Genomic DNA, 21,715 nt, shown 5'->3' on the forward strand with positions numbered 1-21,715 from the left:
AGATGCACTTTCTGATACCTGGAAACATGTTTCTTTTTGATATGCTATTTTCCATACATGATGGAGACTGGGTTCTTAGATTTTGCAAATTATCTCACATGGGAGCAGTTATTAGTGAAATCTGAATCTCTTTCCACTATATGTATGTAAACATAGTTAATTCTATAGGATGTTGAAGGGATGATGTCTATTTCTGTTGAAGCTGCTGAAGCACGTGACTCTTTGAGTGATGATAAACAACTTGTTCACACATTTGAGGTTCCTTCTTTTTCTTCCCTTTTTAATAGATGTTATCATTACTTTAGTTTTTATCTACGATTAGTACTAAAATGCAGATTAAATCACTTTTGATTGTTTCAATTACCTGAGTCAGAGATTAACGGCTCTTGATGGCAAGAGGAGATTTGCATTGGCTGCTGCATCTTCTCACAAAGAAGAGGTTGGCAGGCTAAGGTCAGCTCTTATAATTGTTTTTTCAGTGCTTTTATGTCCTTCAGCCTCTGATAAGTTGTTTCATGGATGCTGCTATGTTTAGGTTGTTGTTTTTAGTGCCTCTTTTACTCCTGTTGCAACTGTTTTGTAGATCATGATGAAAACAGTATTAATGTATTTTTTTCTTTACATGTATAATTCAGTGACAAATATTTTAAGAAAAAACAAACATGGCCAGCAGAAGGAACTATACGCAGATGATCAGAGATGTTGCTCGATGCACACACTTATATAACATGGACACCTATGTTACATGGATATGGCTGTAGACATGGGGATGCAGCCATTTTTATGAAGTTTTCAGTATAACTAGTATATAAGGGGATACTGAATGGGAGCCAAAATGGAGTATCCATGTGACATAGATGGACACATACACACAGACAAAAGTCTTATGACAAGTTAATAGAAATCTTGGAAATTTTTATTGTGATGCAATAGAAAAAGTAGTGGCATGAAAGACCATATGCACCCTGGTCTTATATTTGCAAGCATGATGATATTTCACATCAGTGTAAATCTAACAAGGAATGCATGTCTGATGTCAATCAATAATACATGTCCAGCATACGCTGCTGGAAATATATGTTAATGTACTCATTAGGAAATATATTCATCATGCACCAAACAAGCATATGAACGAACAATCTGCATGATGCTTTCTTATGATAAATGAGCAGCAATCACACAATAGATGGCAGCGTAAAAAACCTTAAAAGATTGCAGCATGCTCTCATGGTGGTGACTACTTAAGGGCATAGAAATTTGGCTCAATCCTTTTTCTTTGCAGATACCTTCCCATGCAGACAACAGGACTGAAAGTCCATACCATACTCTTGTGTGTAGCCTTTAGCTACTAAGCACTCTTTATACCTCTCAATGCTCCCGTCAGCCTTATATTTAACTTTATACACTCATTGACATCCAACAACATTCTTGTCTAAAGGCCTATTTATAACCTCCCAAGTATCGGACTCATGCAATGCTTTAACCTCCTCATTCATAGCCTCCACCCATTGTGGATTTTTACTTGCTTCTGTAAAGCTAAAAAGGTCCTTTTCTTGGGATATAGCTGCATCATATGTATAAAATTCCAAGGAGAAGGATTCAAAAGTAACAAATTGTTCTGGAGGATGCCTTACCCTTGACGGCTTTCTCAACTAAACATTTGAATCAGACACCACATTTTCTGAAGTATTTAAATTACAAGGCTGTAAGCCCATTAGGATTCTGGTTTGATTTTGCTCCTGCAGCATGTGAGTGAGTGACATCCTTCCCACGCCTCTCATAGACTTGAGAAAAATGTGGAAAAGTAGGAGGTTGTGATGCTCCATGTGCTTCCGGATGGGGCTGCTTGTCGGAGGCAACAGGACTGCTGAATGCTCAATTGCTGCAGTGACTTCGGATCTGTCCCAAAACTAGGACCAGCATCAGTGATAATTCTATTGGACTCTTCTAGGGACTGATCTGCTCTCAACGTATCCTTAGTTGGAGTGCTAGCTGAGGGCCGAAAAATGGGTAGATCATCAACTTGAATGCATCCTGATTTATTGCCGTAATTTCCTGCCTTGTTTTCATAAAAAATAACATCTCGTGAAATTATCAAACAATTAACATTGTAATCAAAACACCTGTACCCCTAATGCTCATCATCATATCCAACAAATTGACAAATCAGTTGTGAAAATTCGTCAAAGTGATTTATGAACATTAACAAAGTATAGACATCCAAACACACGAATAAGGGAATAATCTGTGTCCTTTCCAAAGAGAAGAGAATACTAAGATTACCGATTCAATGTAGCCAATGGCATGCAATTAATAAGGAAAACCAGTGTGTAATGCCTCTCTTTAAAGATCAATCCACAACTTAGACTCAACCATCATAGTTAAAGCAGTTTTTGTGCTCAGCAACACCATTATGCTCAGGGGTCCTAGGACACGACATCTCATGCTGAATCCCATGATCTATAAGGTATTGTTTGAAAACACTATCTGTTTATTCGCCACCTTTATCACTGCTAAATGTTTTTCGAGAAAACTGATTCTCAACGTAATTTTTAAAGCTCTGAAAGGCAGAAAATACCTGATCTTTTGAATTAAGGAAATTGATTGAGGTATACCTACTAAAATTATTAATGAAGGTCATGTAGTACCATGATTTCGAGAAGGAAGACACACGGGCTGTCCCAAAGATCAGAATGACTTTACTCAAATGGAAAAGAAGCTATGTCACACAGACTCTTCTAACAGAGCACTGCACCCGCATCGCACCCAAGCGGGTGCGACACTTGGACACAACTTCCTTTGTGTTAGGTGAAGTCAACCACACTGAGGTCCATTTCTATCCAAAAGTAAATTCAGTTAACCCTAATCAAGTCCATTTTTATCTATATTATATATATAAATACATAAATGCATACAAATACACAGTGTTAACTTAAAACTGTTAAAAATTATATATATATTCTCCCCGCACCCCCACAGCCAAGTTTTTTTAAAGTGCCGCATCCGCACCCGCACCCGCACCCGCATCCACACCCGCACCTATGTGACATAGAAAAGAAGTTCTTTTATTAGATGAACCAAATGGGAGCTCATGGCTCTTACAAATATGACAAACTAAACAACAAAGAGAATTTCTAGGAACCTTGTTTCTTAAGGGAACAAGATTCTTATTACATAAGACACCAATAAAGCTGGAATTGCAATGATCGAGTCTTCTATGCCAAAGCTCAACCTCTTTATCATGACTATCCATACTGGACGCAAACAAAGAACTGCATGAAGAAGACGAAGGCTAGACTTCATCCATGAGATAGAGATCTCCACATCTTCCATCAACAGACATTTGGTTCGTGTGAATGTCCTTCACAGAAACATAGGACGGAGAAAAGGAGATGCAAAAATTGAATTCATCACATAACTGAGAGACAAAAATAAGATTACACGGAATTCTAGGGACAAAGAATGTATTGGACAATAATACATTGCCCAACATTGTTGGAACAATTGTCCCCTCATGAGTGACGGGGTGATGTTTTCCATCACCAATAACAACTCTGCCCAATCCATGATATGAGACAACTTTAAGAAGCTTATTTGGATTGCCGGTAACATGATGTGCAGCTCCTGAGTCAATGTCCCAAGCATTTGAATGTTGTCCTCCCATGTTAGTTTGCATGGTATTGTTTGCTGGCCAGGAATTTTGAAGATTCACAAAAGCTGTCTAGGGGTTGGCAAGAGGATTTTGCTGACCATGATGCATGTGCATATTATTGAAACTGGCAGACGGCATCAACGTCTTGTGGTGGAGCCTGAGAAGGAGCATGTGACACATATGAAGTGTCACTTGAAGGAGGATAATAATGTTGCTGATTGACCTGCCCCATTGGTCACTGTCCATAAACAAGAAAACCAACAAGTGCATGAAAACGAGGTGGAATGGGCACTTGAAGGGGGGCGATACACCATGCTTGTTGCATATCGGGCAAATAACATTATTAGGCCTAGGTCTCGAAGGTGTGGGTAGCGATCTGGCTCCGCGGCCATACTGTTTGCCTAATCCTCGTCCTGAATTGTTCAGTCCAGGTGTACTACTTGTCATGAGGAGAACCTCATGTTGTGGGGCTGCAGTTTCTTTCTTGGAACTAGTTGAAATATTAAACATGGCTTTATAGTCCAAATGCTTGCTCCTGAGCTGGTCAAAAGTAGGACGGGGAGTGAGACCAACATGTGAAATATTCTGCTGGCAGTTGTGTTCTGTACAAGCAGACAAGAAAGAAAAGAGGAAGAGAGAGAGAATCTGAAAACTGAATAGACGTCTCTGTTCTAAGGTGGCGTTTTTTTCTTTTTATATTAGTGTAAGGTAGTTTACAATACTGCCCCTTTATAATGGGATGAATACACGAATGATACAACCTTAATCAGGTTTGGATTTTGAAACCCGGATCTATACCAGGATCGACTGCATGGTTAAGGACATTGGACAATTTGGACTTCAAATACCAATGACGATGTTCTGGAAGGGCCTTAGTGAAAAGATCAGCCACTTGGTCTTTGGTATCAGAGCCCATTCGAATGACTAGGCTGAATGTTTCACCTAAATCTAACCCATGTTTCTGAGTATAGCCTTTGGCTACCAACCTTGCTTTGAATCATTCAATGCTGCCATTAGACTTCCATTTGATTTTATACACCCAGTGGCTTCTAACAACATTCTTATTTGCAGGCCTAGGGACAACATCCTATTATGGGCTACCATCACATTATGAGCTGCCATCCCATTATGGCATCTAACGGCATTCAGCTGCCATCACATTATGGGTGCTGGAGCTGAATTTTATGTGGATGGCCAGAAGGACTGCAACAAAATGTTGTTAGAGGATTATGATCTATTTCTGTTTGTGTTCTTGAAAAACTGTTAAATAATGTAACATAATTCAATATGTAATCTCATAGTTTTAGTTTACTTTTAAGTTTAGTTAGGATTAGGTTAGTTTATTTAACTAGGTTAGGTTTCTTTTTCTTTTTTAGTTTAGTTTTTGGACTTATTTGGCTTTATGCTTTTTTGACCAAAGTCAAAAAGCATAAAGTAGAGAGAGCTGTTGGACTCCCAACAGCTCTATTTAGAGCCGTTGGGAGCCCAACACTCCCTCATTCCCTCTCTCCCTTGTATTATAAATATGGGGTGTTACCCCCTTGTAACTTACACTTTTGTAAAGCCCTCTTTTGGGACCCAACATATTGAAGTTGATATTTTTTTTACGTTTGTGCATTTGTATCCGTGCCTTTGTGCACTTGTGAGAGTTCTCCTTTTATGCCTTTGTGCATTTGTATCCATGCCTTTGTGCACTTGTGAGAGTTCTCCTTTTATGCCTTTGTGCACACTTTGTGTTTCTAGTATTGTGTTTATACACAAAATCCTTTTTTATAGAGATTTTCACAAAAACATGGCAAGAAACAATAATTTTATTTCTGTCATGATCAAAGCATTCACACGAACATGATTGCCCTGGGAGCAACTTGTCTTTAAACGTGCCATCAATATGAACAAAACATCGACATCCATATGCCCGTAACCAAGAGTAATTAGGATGCATTTCATACAACATAAAGTAGGAGGATTCTTCACTTAGGTTGGACGAACTTTCTATTAATCAAATAAACTACCATATGAAATGCCTCTGACCATAAACCTGTCTTGAGATTAGTATCATATATCATGATCAGAGCTGTCTCTACAATATGCCGGTGTTTGTGTTTAGCAACACCATTTTGTAAGTTTTGGGACAATTCAACTCATGTTAGATTCAATTATCATACTTCATTCAATATCTATGTCACAGGGACTCGGCAAAGCAGGTGCCGCACTCGCGTCGATGCGATGCGGGTGCGACACCGGGTGCGGTCAACACGACCCTGGGTGCGGTCAATGCACCCAGGGTCGTTTTCGTCCATATTTCAGACGTTAAAAAGAACCCTCGATGAAAAGGAGTGATTAGGGCAATTTCTTTTTTGCCCAAATCACTCCTCTCCTCTCCTCTCTCGCGCAACCCTCTCCTCTCGACGCCCCGATGCCACCTCCGAAGCTCCTCCTCTCCCTCGTTGCAGGTACGTCCCTCTCGCTCTCTGCTTGTGTCGGCAGGGGAGGGGCCGAGCCCCCCCTGCGCCCTCTCTTTCTCTCGTTGGGTCGGCAGGGGAGAGGCCGAGCCCCCCCTGCGCCCTCTCTTGCTCTCGTTGGGTCGGCAGTGGAGGGGCCGAGCCCCCCTGCGCCCTCTCTTTCTCTCGTTGGGTTGGCAGGGGAGGGGCCAAGCCCCCCCCTGCTCCCTTTGTTTTCGGCAGGGGAGGGGCCCATCCCCCCCTCTCGCTCTCTTGTTGGGTCGGCAGGGGAGGGGCTGAGCCCCCCCCTGCTCCCTCTGTTTTCAGCAGGAGAGGGGCCGAGCCCCCCCTCTCGCTCTCTTGTTGGGTCGGCAGGGGAGGGGCCGAGCCCCCCCTCTCACTCTCTTGTTGGGTCGGCAGGGGAGGGGTTGAGCCCCCCCCCCCCCCCCCCCTCGCTCTCTTATTGGGTCGGCAGGGGAGGGGCTGAGCCCCCCCTGCTCCCTCTGTTTTCAGCACGGGAGGGGCCGAGCCCCCCCCTCTCGCTCTCTTGTTGGGTCGACAGGGGAGGGGCTGAGCTCCCTCTGTTTTCGACAACGGAGGGGGTCGAGCCCTCGTCCCTGCTCTCTGTTTTTGGCAGGGGAGGGGCTGAGTCCGTCCTTGTTTTTGGCAGGGGAGGGGCAGATCCCCCCTCCTTGGTGATTTTATATCAAGATAATGTCAGTATGTATAATTGATTTAAAATTTTGAATGTATTTTTTTTTTGTGTTTTCAGGATAAAAATGACGGATAAAGGGAAAGGACTTGCGTCATCCTCATCCCAACATGTGAGTTCTGCTGCTAGTTTTGCTGATAGTTGCAGTGAGATTGATGATGTGGGGCCACTATGGGTACATGTAGATAAACTTGCAAAAACTGGAGAAGGAGGTGGTGGAAACAAGAGATTTCGATGCAAGCTCTGCGAAAGAGATTTTGTTGTGTCTTACATAAGAGTGAAGGCTCATTTGTTGAAGATACCAAAACATGTCATTTCAGCTTGCAGAAAAGTTAATGAGGCAATGCGAAGACAATACAAGAAAATACAAGAAGAATATGAGAAGAGAAAGGCAATGGCCGATTCTTGTGCAGTTAGTGTGCCATTTGCAAGCCACCAAGAAGATGCTGAAAAAAAAGAAAAGTCAATGTAGGAGGTATATGAACGATACAAGCATCATTCAATACATATGGAAGAGAAGAATTGGATAGAAAAGTTGAGAGGTACTTTTATTCTGGTTCACTCCCATTAAATGCGGCTAGAAATCCTTATTGGAAGGATTTAGTAACATCCTTGGCAAATTGTAATTTGAGTGGTTATGTGCCTCCAAGTTCAGAAAAAATACGAACCACACTTCTTGCAGAAGTGAGGGCAAAGGTGGAGAGGTTGCTGGAGATTAAAAAATATTCATGTGGGCAAAATGGAGTTTCTATTGTGTCTGATGGATGAACAGATTTTCAAAGGCGTCCATTAATTAATTTCCTTGCTTGTTCGCTTAGTGACCCAATATTCTTGAAAGAAGTTGTTGCATCTGGGAATATAAAAATGCAGAGTATTTGAAGAGATTGTTTATAGAAGTGATAAAAGAAGTGGGTGATCAAAAAGTGGTACAAATCATTACAGACAATGCTCCAGTTTGTAAAAGTGAAGCGTTGAATTTGGAAAGTGAGTACCCTCGTATTTTTTGGACTCCCTGTATAGCACACAACTTAAATCTAACACTAAAGAGCATCTGCAACCCCAAAGAAGAAGAAAATTCACAATCATATGCTTTATGTTCATGGATTGAAGATTTAGAAAGAAATGTCAAAAGCATTAAGAATTTTGTTGTTAACCACCATCGTGCTAATGCTATATTTAATAGGCATTATGATTTGAAATTGTTGAAGGTCACTGAAACATGTTTTGCGTCCATCATTGTGAAGATGAAGATGATTAAAAGCGTGAAAAATGCTTTGATTAACATGGTGACTGATGAAAATTTGCATTCTATCATGCTGATGATGATATCAAGGCTCAAGAAATTAAAAAATTCAGTCTTGATGATGAGTTTTGGGATGAAGTGGTATACTTCCTTCAATTTACGCAACCTATTTGGGAAATGTTAAGAGAAGTTGTTAAGGATGAGCCCATGCTTCACAGAGTTTATGAAATGTGGGATAATATGATTGAAACAAAGTTTATGAAATGTGGGATAATATGATTGAAAAAATACAAGCTATAGTTTTCAAGCATAAACAAAAAAATCCTTCATTGGATGATTCAGATTTTTTTAATCATATTCATTCAATTTTAGTCAGAAGATTACATAAGAGCAACACTCCTTTGCATTGCATGACACATTCTCCTAATCCAAAATATTATGCAAATATGTGGCGGGCTGGTGGTATTGGTCGTGTCTCTCCAAATTTAGACCCAGAGCTATCAAGACATAGAAATATGTGTATGACAAGACTTTTTTCAGAAGCATATCTTCTACATCAAGTCACACAAGAGTTTGAGAAATTTTCATCTTCGAGATTATATGGACCGACATTATTCGTGAGAGAAGAAGATAATATAGATCCTATCACATGGTGATCAACATTTGGATCAGAAACACATCTTCTCCAACGTCTTGCATTAAGATTGCTATCGCAGCCTGCTAGTTAATCTTGTTGTGAAAGAAATTGGAGCACATATTCTCAAATCCACAACATGAAGAGAAACAAACTCACCAGCAAGTGTGCAGAGGATTTAGTATATGTTCATTCAAATATTCGATTACTTTTGCGAAGCAATGATGAATAAAGGTACTAATTTGCTTTCTTAGTTATTTGATTATTTCTTAGTTTTCATTTAAATATACTTGTATTGTATTTAACATTTTCAAATTGGGTTTGTAACGCAGACAAGGAACATCCAAATTTTGGGATGTAAACCTAGAAGAGTGTGACTTCGAGGGAGAGCATGATTTCAACATAACAAACATGGATTTAGCTGAGCCCAATATTTCTTCTAATGATGCATTTGATGATGAAGAAGAAAATTATTAACATCCATTACTTCATCAGGATATACTTTGGTATGTAATTTAGTTCTTTTATGCTTTACTTATTTGATTGATATTTAGGTTGATTTATGTAATTGCTTTACTTGTTTGATTGATAATTTGATATTTAGGTTGATATAATGCATGCATGATGAATGATATTATGACAATGTTAACTGTTAAATGTTAAACGGTTAAAACTTTAAAATTCTCTCTCTCTCTCTCTATATATATATATATATATATTACATTTTCCCCCCCTGCCGCACTCCCGCATCCGGGTTTTTTGGAAGTGCCGCATCCCCGCACCCGCACCCGCACCCGCACCCATGTGACATAGTTTAATATGTATTCACCACCATCGTCAGTGCGTAGTGCTAGGATTTTTCGAGAAAACTGAGTTTCGATATATGACTTGAATCTACGGAAAACAGAAAAACTTGATGCTTGGATTTTAAGAAATATATCCAAGTGAAACAAGTGAAATCATTTACAAAACTTACACAATACTTGGATTTAGACAAAGGCACAACATGGGAAGGCCCCCAAACGTCAGAATGTATAAGCTCAAATGGAAAAGAAGCTCCTTTATTCGACCTAAAAATGAAAGTTCACGACTCTTACATATACAACGACTAACACAAGAAGCTGAAGAAACAAAGTTTTTCTTTTTGACATCAATCAATCCTTTATTACATAAAAGATCAAGAAAATTGAAATTGCAATGGCCTGATCTACGGGGCCAAACATTGCCATCTTTGTGAACTTCTGTACTTGATGATGACGCGAACAACAAATGACTGACTAGCGATAACTTAGGCTTCAGAGCTTCATTCAAGACATAAGTTCCCACATCTTTTTCCCTCAATGAGCATTTGATTCGTGTAAATTCCCTTCACAGAAATAGAAGACAGGTAAAAGTAAATACAAGAATTAGTATCACGACAAAGTTGGGAAACAAAGATAAGATTTTTTTGAATATTGGGAACAAGGTATTAGACAAAGAAATGATTCCTCTACTAGTAGGGCTGACAACAGTCCCTATGTGAGTGATGTGGTGATGCTTTCCATCTCCTGTGATCACACCCCCTCTACCACGTTAAGGCTCATCATGAGAGAGATTTCCTGAATCTCCAGTAACGTGATGTGTTGCCTTTGAATCCATGAACCCGCCCTGAGATGAAGTATTAGGAGGTACTACTGAAGATGAAGAATGCATATTCACAACCCACAAATTACCAAGAGGGTTATGATACTGTTGCTGAAAATCGAGCTGTCCAAATCCTGCATTGAGTACCCCAGAACCAATCGATGGAGGAGCATGAATGGGCACGATGGGTGGCCAATAGGTCAGGACATATCGCTAATAACAATTTGAGCACGTATGACCCTTTTTCTCACACATTTGGCATATGATATTTGCTTGATTAGAAGAAGATGAAGGTATAGGTAAGATACCTATCCCACGTCTACCAAAGTTATGCCCACGACCACATCCTCTTCCTTGGGTCGTGGGCATATCCCACAACACAACATATCCCACAACGCTTTTGCTGAGACTTCTGATGGAAGAAGAACCTCACGGGAGAGCGTGGCTGTAATAAAAGCCATTGTTGATTGGTCACTCTGTTGCCATGCAAACTTTGTTTTTTTAATTGCAGTTTTCGAGACTATGACCCATCGAGATGTCTCATCAAATCATGGCTACAAAGGAAAAGAATATTTTTTTTCTTCCAAGTAATGAAATTGGAAGAGTCAAGTTTTTTGGTAACTAATTGACTGAGGAAAGATGCGTTAATCGCAACCATCAGGATATGACAAAAGGAATTGTAGGAAAACAAACAAAGGAAAGATGAGAATATCAGGACAAATAAGCAATAAATCCCAGATGTAACAAATTGATGTAAACAATATTCGTTCCATTTTTTTCTTTTTTTTGGAATAGAGGATCTCTATAGGAATGTTGGACTCCTTGCCCTAACTTCCTCCTCCTCCTCCTTAGTTTGGACCTTAACTTCCTCGTCATCACGTACCATGGTGCTGATGTCATCCTCGTTGTCGTACCAGTCTTTAAGTTTTAATTCAAACAACGTTGATAATCCTTCTTTCGATCCTTGTATGTGCCATGGATGTTTTTGCTTATTACACCAGAGCTGTAACGCCCCAAAATTTCAACTTGTGATTTTGAAAACATTATCGAAAAACCTTTCAAAGATTTAAAGTTTTCGCTTTTAAAAATGACAGCGGAAGACATTTAGAAATGGACACAAGTCAACAATCCTGGGTACGTTATCTGAAAGACCACCATTGACATGAACAACTACTAAAAAGGAATTGAGGAAATAATGCAATAGATTATTAATAAAATCTGCAGTTTATTACAAAATGAGCAATTTCTCAAAGTTCCATAATCTAAAGAAAAATCCAAAAACTCAGAGCCAAGACGCCAGCAGGAAGAAGAGAAATCTTGAGCTATATTACACCACGCCATCGGCCGTCTGTGAAGTCATACTCCTCACCTGCCCATGAAATGAGTCAGTTTCATAACAAACCAGTAGGTGCACGAATAGATAAGTAGAATGAAAATAAAGCAGTATATTCATAAGATAAGCAATTATTATATTAAAACAATCAATACAGTTGTAATCTATTCTAACAAGTGTAATATCTGCAAAGAGCTATTGTTCGAAGCAGTTCAAGCAATGTAAGTCTCAATCAGCTACAACTATTCAAAAATATATTCTTTAAGTTCTGATATTAACTGGCCTGTGGGTACGCACAGACGCGAAACGTAGAAACAGCCGAGACCGATCCGGGGGTTTATTATGTCAGGTGTTTTCATTAACCCGGATGGCTGACTGAGTCCGCTCCTAAGGGGACAAACAATGACCAAGAGAGTAAATCTCCAAAGGCATTCGTGGCCCATGGATGCATCCAACTTCTGCAGAAGTACTTGGGACTTACCACCTAGGATAATTTATGGTAATCCCGATTCCCCTAACTCCGATGACTGGGGAAGCTGAGTCTTTTGCCCGTGGGGTAGTTGTTAATAACCTGTCCATCAGAGTTTTTTGTACCATCCATCCTCTCCCTTGATGAACCGTGAAGGTCGAATGGGTACGACGGAGGTTTCTTAACCGCCGCCCCATCCTATATGCTCTGGTCTATTAGACCCACTCAAGCATCTTGCCTGTGAAGGCAAGTTATCACCATTTATGTGATCTCAGCATTGTCCTAAATGCACGCATCGAGGTTGCTACAACCTCATCATTCAACCATCGTAACACACATGAGATGTACTTGTCCAAAAGTACGATCGTACCTACCTAGAGGTACGACTACGATGAGAGGGCAACATATAATGTTTTATGATTCTTTTGGTTCATACATGACATGTATTGCTTTTTGAGCAATTGGCCTATGGAGGCCGACATTATCTCATCTATATCAATAAAGTGTTGATTTCCCACTTCAAGGTACTCCATGACCTCTCGTCAAATCTATACCATACCTGCCTTAAGGTTCGGTTACAATAGCAATTGCAGTGGGTTTCTCTCCAGAAATGAGTCTATTCACAAAGTTTACATTAAGTATGCAATTTCAAAAGAATAAGCATGCAGAACAGAAAATCACAAGTTAAGTAATCCTACAGGTAAGCAGGTATGCCAATTAAACTACTCGATTCTCTCTAGAATGAGTCTACCCAAAGAATTTACATTAAGCATGCAATTTCAAAAGAATCAAAATGAGGAAAACACTGACCAGACAATCATAAGTTAAATACTTCTCCAGATAAGCAGGTATGTAGAATAACTATTCTATCTCAGAAGTCTTATTTTATTTCATTCATCCAAAATCCTCGTGCGACTTTTCCCTACCTCGGGATGTCGTGCAGCTGCGTGCGTCTACGGGTGTAGATGACACGAGGCTCAGGCCGTGGAGCCAGAGCGGGGTTCGATGCGAAGTCTGCAAAAGTGTGAGTATTATTATGACATAGCTGTCAAAAGAACAAAAGGGCAATGGTAAGACCCGCCCTGTCGGCGGAAACTGATGAGTGGCAGGGTCAAGGTTCCTGCATAACAGAAAAAGAAATTGAACGGTAGTGGCCGACGATCTTGACCAAACGGCGAACAGCAGGGGCATCGGCCCTTGCCACGAATGACAAGACAACGGATGGCAGGGGCATCAGCCCCTGCCAGACAGAGCAGTGAATGGTAGGGGCTTCGGCCCCTGCCTGACAAGCAGTGAATGGCAGGGGCCTCGGCCCCTGTCAGACACAACAGGCAACGGCAGGGGCCTCGGCCCCTGCCTCACAAAAGTAACAAAATGGCAGGGACCTCGGTCCCTGCCTGACAAAGCTGGATGACAGGGGCCTCGACCCCTGCAACCCAATGAATGGCAGGGGCCTCAGTCCCTGCCAGTCAAAGCGGAAATCGGCAGGGACTGCGGCCCCTGTCTGACCCAACAAGGAACTGGCAGGGGCGAGGCCCCTGCCAGAAGAACGAATAATGGTAGGGGCCCTTACCTTTGCCTGACAGAACAGGAAAATGGTAGGCCCTCGGCCCCTGCCTGGCGAAAATATAAACGGCAGGGCCTTGGCCCCTGCTCGTCTGAAAAGGAAATGGCAGGGGCCTGAGCCCCTTCCTAAAGAAACAAGGGATGGCAGGGGCCTCGACCCCTTGCCTGAAGAATCGACGAATGGGAGGGGTCTCAACCCTTGCCTGACAGAGTCACGACGACACCAAAAAGGGGGAAAAGAGGGTGCCGCAGGTGTGACTAGACCCCTGCCGACTCTTTGACAGCCCCAAGAGGGAGGGAGAGATCGGGACGGGGGTGACAGGGGGACGACCGACCTCCTGTCGGTCGCCCGATCGCCCGCAGGGGAGAGGGGGGTGTCGCAAGGGCCATTGGTCCCCTGCCGGCACTCCGACGAACCCCCAGAGAGAAAAGGGGACGACAGGGGCCCCGTAGGCCACCTGTCGGGCCTCCAATGGGCACAGGAGAGGTGGGAGGCGCGACAGGGGTCGTGCGCCGCCTGTCGGCCTCCCGGTGAACCCTCAAGAAGAGGGTGAAGAGGGAGGGTACGGCAGGGGCCATCGGCCCCCTGTCGTGCCTTCCGGCGAGGTGACAGAGAGAGGGGCGAAGAGGGAGGAGAAGAGGGTGGAGACGTCGTACCTGGGAGGAGATCGACGTCGGTGGCCGGCGTCGGCGGCGCTGGAGGCGTGCGTAGGGAAGGAGGAGGTCAGCGCGATGGGGGCGAAGGGCTGTGTGCCTCCCCTTGCCCTCCTGCAGTGCTTTTAAAGGCCTCATGGGAGGGGGGGCGATGAATGGGGAAACCCCGATGGTTTCCCTTATCCTCCCGAAATCGCAGGAGGGGGGGGGTGTGGCGCTCGGGTCCTGAGTCGGGTTATTAAAACCCTACCGATGACGGGCCCGGGTCGGGTCCGGACTCGACCTGGCCCGGGTCTGATACGATTTTTTTTTTTTAACTTTGGGTTTTACAAGAGCGATTGGGTGGTTGCCGCTAAACATAGCGAAATTGATGGACTACTAGACTGACTAGTTGGCGCTCAACTTCATTCATATTGTGCAATCAAATATCCTTCCTCACGAGGCCCTTCGATTCCATAATTACATCATGATTATCCTCATCTACCTCGTCCACGTAGGGGCACTACGTTGCCTACGATAACATTTCATTCATGGTTGGTCCTATATCACATTATATCAAAAAATGTAAGAAATTGTTTCAAGAATACTTACATGTGTTGTGGTAATCTTGCATAATTCTACATTGCTAGCTTTTCTTCTCATACAATGACCCAATATTCTTCGCATTTGTAGCCTCGTCTTTGCAAACATGCATCCACATTGCAATACGAGAAAATTTAGGGAAACACTCGCATTTCAGGGGCCTTCCAATGGATATTTACTCCCATTTCTATCCTTGCAAGGATCAATATAAGGAATAATTAACACACAACTACATCAATAATTTTTAGATAATGTTCAAATATAAATAAAAAGTTAATGAAAAATGAAAGAATGAATATCTCGAACAACACCAAAAATCCGACGAGGTTTTTTCTGCCATTCTTGTATGATGAATTGGTGTCTCACCGGCTACCTAGTTCGAGTGATTCTATGCCCCTTGCTGATGTTGCATGTTCTACAGGTGATAGCCCGAGTTATCAAGGTAGTAGATGGATTATTGACTCAGGTGCATCTAGACATATGTGTGAGACTCCACATAATTTTTCAAAGTTAAATCCTATTGCTGAACCTCGCAATGTTATACTTGCTGATGGGAGGTCTTCTCCTGTTGTAGGCCAAGGAAACATTTTCATATCCCCCACACTTCAATTGACTAATGTCCTTCATTTCTTTAGAATTTACTGTCTGTTAGTCGTATTACTAAGGAGAATAACTGTAGGGTGATATTTGATCCTGTGTGTTGTATTTTTCAGGACTTGCTAACGGGGAAGAGGATTGGTGGAGGCCATGAGGAGGGTGGTGTCTATTATCTTCATCAGCCAGTTGGATCCATGAATTCTGTGTCTGAGCCATCTTCTAGTACCTATCAGTGGCATCTTCGTCTTGGTCATGTTCCTTTGCCAAAGCTTCGTAGACTTATTTCTCAGACTATCTCTCATTCTCAGTCTCCCCCAACTGCTCGGTATCATGATCCTCCTCTGGTGTACACTCGCAGATCACCACTTGAATCAACACCTACATCACCACCTTCTTTAGAAGTAAGTTCTCCTGAAAATATTGAGATGTCTAATGTTGATGATGATAGACCTATCGCTTTCAGGAAAGGTAAAAGACAATGCACATTACATCCTATTTCCAAGTTTGTTACTGAGGCACGGCTTGGGGTTCAAATGAAGAATTTTATCTCTGCTTTATCTGCCACTTCTGTCCCACTTAATCATCATCAAGCGTTATTAGATCCTAAGTGGAAGCAAGCGATGCAGGTTGAGATGGATGCCTTGCTCTCATGCGACACATGGGATTTGGTTGTTCCTCCCATTGATGCAGATATCGTTGGATATAAGTGGGTCAACACCATTAAGTATAACTCGGATGACTCCATCGAAAGGTACAAGGTCCGGTTGGTCGCTAAAGGGTATACTCAAACATATGCTCAAACATATGGAGTTGACTTCTTTGAGACTTTTTCTCCAGAAGCCCGTCTTGGGACTATTCGGTTGGTCATATCTGTAGCTGTTCATTATGGATGGAGTTTATGTTAGTTAGATGTGAAAAACGCCTTCTTATATGAGGATCTGTCTGAGACTGTGTGCATGCAACAACCTCCCGAGTTTGAGGTTCAGGGGGAGTGTAGCAAGGTGTGCAAACTAAAGAAGACTATATATGGTCTTAAACAAAGTCCCCGTGCATGGTTTCAAAAGTTATTTGAAATTATGTCTGCATTTGGTTTCAACAGGTCATCTTCAGATCACTTCTTGTTTATCAAGAAAACCTCCACTGGTATTGTGGTTATGGTTGTATATGTAGATGATATTATTCTTACATGGAGTAGTGCAAAGGACATCTCAGACACAAAGATTCATCTTCAGAAGCACTTTGTCACAAAAGATCTCGGTTCTCTTAGATATTTCTTGGGCATAGAGGTGGCCAGAAACAGTGAGGGGTTAGTTCTGTCACAGAAAAAGTATGTACTTGAGCTACTGCAGGAAACATGGATGTTAGGTGCCAAACCAGCCAATATACCAATGGATCCTAAACTGCATATGTATGATGAAAAAGCAGAACCTATTGACAGTAGAAGTTTTAGATCCTTGGTTGGTAAACTTTTATATGTCACTGTAACAAGGCCAAATATCTCCTTAGCCGTGAGCAAGATAAGCCAATTCATGGATAAACCTACTCGAGTGCATTGACAGGCAGGCAGCTATGATGATTCTCAGGTATTTGAAATCCTCTCCTGGAAAGAGATTGCTATATAAACAAAGCTCCAACCTTGATATAATTGCGTACTCAGATGCAGACTATGCAGGGGCCATCGATGATAGAAAGTCCATCACAGGGTTCTATGTGCTTGTCGGAGGAAACTTAATTACTTAGAGAAGTAAAAAACAAACTGTGGTAGCTCGTTCTAGTGTTGAATCAGAATATAGAGCTATGGCTCAAACAACTCTTGAAATGATGTGGGTTAGGTCCATTCTAAAAGATCTACAAATGATGATTCCATCCCCAATGTTGATGATGTGTGATAATCGAGCAGCCACCTATATAGCTAACAATCCAGTTTTTCATGAGAGAACGAAACACATTGAAGTTGATTGTCACTATATACGTGACTTAGTGTAAGCGGGGCATATTTCTACTAGTCATGTGACTTCTCAAGACCAAGTTGTAGACGTCTTCACCAAGCCTCTCGCAAGTGCAGGTTTCTCAAGATGTTGCAGCAAGCTGAGCATGATAGATATATATATGCTCCAGCTTGAGGGGGAGTGTTAAAAGTAATATTCATAAATCTGGGGGTGGTCATACGTAATTTAGCATAATTACTTATGCCTACTTGTAATCTCATTCCACCTAATCACCTATTTAAATAGGTGATTAGGGTTAATGAAAAATCGAACTCTCTCCCTCTCTTTCTTTTTTCTTCTCCTCTCTCTTTCCTCTCTCTTTCTGTCTGTTATCTCTCTCTCACTCTCGTCTCTCTAAGATCGATCAACGACTGATAACGTCAACAACAATGACATATGAATATGGATATGGATCCAACCCATATTCTTAACAGTTAAGAAACTCCATTTAATTCTTCACTTGGATAGGACTGCTTATTCTCAGGCTGTTCTAAATGGGACATTATGCACTATAATGTCTATACCTTTAATGAAGAAAACTTCTCTTTTGCAAATGAAATTTTTTGGTATCATGGTGTCTTTGTCTATCGAATGTTCTCTTGCAGCTTCTTTTTGTCCAACACCCTCATGGATGGCTGAAGCTCCACTGGAAGCGGATATGGCTCAAAACCAAGAAGTTATTCTGCTTTTTGTAAATGAGGCTTTTTGCTTGTCTAGGTGGTACTGGTGGTTCAAAACTTCAAAATAGTTAGGAATAGGCACCAACATGATCCTTCTCTTATGCAATGAAATATTCAATGATGAACATCAATTTTAAGAATGGCGACGTGATTCATTTGGATGATAGGTGAAAATAATTGGTTGATTGTTGTAAATCAAACATCATATACTTTTCTGTGGTTGTCGTGTTGATGTCACATTTCTGTGACATGTTTTCTTAGATACTTCAAGGTCTTCATTTGATTTTTTAGATGAAGCTGATGTCCTTTTTTATTCTCTTAGAGGCAGGTAGTACAATGGTCATTATTTGGCTATACCTTGTGTCATATACTTGCTAAATGAGTATTAACTTGAAGCAACTGAAGCTACTTTGCGACAAATCATGTCGAAAAAGCACATAAAACAGTGATAACCAAGTATTAAACAAAAATTGGGAGCAGCATCATACAAAGTTCACTTGTAATTGTCAATAGGAAATACTAGGTTCAAATACTGAATGGCAGATAGGCTGTTGTATTCATTTTTGGCCTATATATTCATGTATTTTTTAATGAAAAAATGTGTTCATTTTGTGTTTTTAACTTTCTGTGGTCTACGTTCACTAGTTTAATCTATTGCCTATATGATTGATCATTAATGATTGTCAATTGCTCCAGTATAGTGCAAAATTGGCTGATCAGTTTATGCAAATATTTTCTAGAGAGTATTTTGAAGATGTGGACCGTACATGGGAAACATTTGAAAAGACTTTATGGGGCCATATTTCGAATTACTTCAAGCTTGCGAAGGAAAGGTGCTAATATCAACCCTTTTAATCATTGTTGCATATTGCATGTTTTGTTATTAATGTTTCCTTGTTTATTTAAGTCGATGTGCTATAATTTTTGTTCTTGCTTTTTTGTCTTGCTGATTCCTATATATTTTTTGACAACATAAGGAAAAATAGAAAAAATGTTTTGGGAAGCTTCTTAATTGGCAATACTTGATCATTTGTTTAAGATGATTTTTTCCAGTTTACATCTTATTCCTTGGCAAAGTTCATGTTATATAGTTTATGTACTTTTTAGTTTCTCTCAAGGGGTGTTCATCTTATTGGAAATAGCTTGATTGGTAATATTAATTCCTTCTGTTTTTTTTTCATTTTTTTATTTACTAAACAAACCAAATAAAATAATAAAAAATTGATTCTTGACAGTGATATATGTTGTATATGTAAATCATATATGTGAAAAAAATATATACAGAATACAAAATGGAAAGAAGACTAGGTGGAAATAAAAAAATAAGGAAGACCGGTGGATGAGATATCAATAATGACTCATAAATCAAGTTTGGGTTCGAATTCCATACATTATATATATATATATAATGTATGGGAGAGAGAGAGAGAGAGAGAGAGAGAGAGAAATGACAGATAAATGAAACACTTCCTATGATCCTTATTTATCTACTCAAATAGTTCCTTGAATTGTTGGTGACCCAAGAGTTGTATTAATTTACAACTCTCTGAAGGAGCCAACTACACCCGTAAGATTTCTTTCTGGCTGGGTGTATGTTTTAGTTCTGAATTGGGAGCAGCTGTTTTGACTGTTGCATCGTTCCTCTCCTATTTTTATTCTAACTCCTGCTACACAGCACCATTCACCATCAACCACCATCAATCACCTTTGATCATTCTCAAAATCCAGGCTATAAGTATACTGAAGAAAAAGGAGGAGAATGTAGAAGAGGATTAGCTACTGCAAAACTTGTTTACTCTAGCGAGTGGGAAGTACTCTCTTGAGGCTTTTCATTATAAATGGAGTTGCCCTAGTAGGGTTTTTACAACTAACCACATGTATGAAAACATTTACAAGCATTCCACTCATTATAAGACTACAATAAATGACAAATTAACGATGACTACATCACATTAATAGCACACGATACTATTCTGCAGGTTATAATGATGATTCTGTGAAAGTATCTCCAACAAGATACTAATATCAAGACCTTAATATTCTTGATATTGAACCCACCACGAAAGCACAATAAGAACACTTTAGAGCACTTGTGCACAAAAAGCACAACCCACAAATAACTCACAAATGCACAAAGGCATAAAATAATGGAATCAATTTATTGAGAACTTGGGCTTTGACTCAAAGCCATGGAAAAATACAAAGGGGAGAACCCCTATTTATAACACCACAAGAGGGGCCTTGGAGGGGCTCCACCCATAGTCGTTGGAGCCCCTCCAACGGTCACAAATGTGACCGTTGGAGAGGGCCCAACGACTATGTTGGTGGGCCCCCCAAGGTACCTTTTTGGTACACATACAAAAAGAAATAAAAAAAGTAAAAGGAAAAATAAAAATAATTACAATCACATCCAAAAAATGAATGTGCGCAAAAATAGGGAAAAGACTAAACTACCCTTATGACTAAACAAATAGAAATATATATTTTATATATATATTTGAGTAGATACATATACATATATATTAATATATGTATATGTATTACCATATATATATAAAATATATATATTACATTATATGATTATGTACATAATTTAACACCCCCCTCAAACTTAGGGCAGGATGACCGAGAGTTTGCTAAGAAGGAAGTTGAAGCGCGGAGCACACAAGGCTTTAGTGAAGAAGTCCGCCAACTGATACTTGGACGTGACATATGGAAGGTCAATGATTCCTTGGAGATACGCCTCCCGAACATAGTGACAGTCCATCTCTATATGTTTGGTCCGCTCATGAAAAGTATGATTTTTAGCAATATAAATCGCACTTTTGTTGTCACAGCAAAGCTTGGTAGGCCCTTCAATTTTGATTCCCATATCTTCCAGCAACTGATGAATCCAAACAATTTCCATGGTAGTAGTCGCCATGGCACGATATTTAGCTTCAGTTGATGATAGAGATACCTTTTGCTGCTTCTTGCATCTCCATGAGATCAATGAGTCTCCTAAGAATACACAAAAACCAGTGGTGGAGTGACGGTTATTTGGGTCACCTCCCCAATCAGAGTCAGTATAAGCAATTAATTTTAACTCAGAAAAGGAAGACAGAAAAACTCCCTTATTAATAGTGTGCTTTAGGTATCTCACGACACGCAAGATAGCACCCATGTGAACAGAAGTTGGTGCATGCTGAAATTGACTTGCCGTATGCACCGCATGTGAGATATCTGGTCTGGTGATACTTAGATACATCAACGAGCCTACTAGTTGCCTGTAGGGAGTAGGATCAGAGAGAGGAACACCATCATCAATCTTCATTTTTGCTCCTACTATAGCAGGAGTTTCACAAACTTTATCATCTGTAATACCTGACCTGTCAATAATCTCAGATGCAAGCTTAGTTTGAGACAAAAAATACCCTCTATGATAGTATGCAATCTCAATACCCAAAAAATAAGTTAAGAAACCCAAATCAGACATTTCAAACTTATCCTTTAATATGGACTTTATGCTTTTAATCCCTTTAGAATCACTTCCAGTAATAAG

At 40.6% G+C, this 21,715-nt stretch overlaps 1 protein-coding gene across 3 annotated transcripts in view; it reads left to right on the forward strand.

The window, feature by feature from the left end:
* Nucleotides 1–21,715, forward strand: part of LOC149845907 (exocyst complex component SEC6-like) — a 198,937-nt gene that overhangs the window by 40,696 nt on the left and 136,526 nt on the right. For all 3 annotated transcript variants that reach the window (XM_089996067.1, XM_089996069.1, XM_089996068.1), the window contains exons 6-8: nt 169–258; nt 374–453; nt 18,915–19,007. In XM_089996067.1, coding sequence (XP_089852193.1) covers nt 169–258; nt 374–453; nt 18,915–19,007 — 263 coding nt within the window. The remainder of the gene's footprint in view (nt 1–168; nt 259–373; nt 454–18,914; nt 19,008–21,715) is intronic.

Source organism: Nuphar pumila, chromosome 2 (assembly GCF_984573655.1).
Source record: "Nuphar pumila chromosome 2, dmNupPumi1.hap1.1, whole genome shotgun sequence".
Classification (NCBI taxonomy): domain Eukaryota; kingdom Viridiplantae; phylum Streptophyta; class Magnoliopsida; order Nymphaeales; family Nymphaeaceae; genus Nuphar; species Nuphar pumila.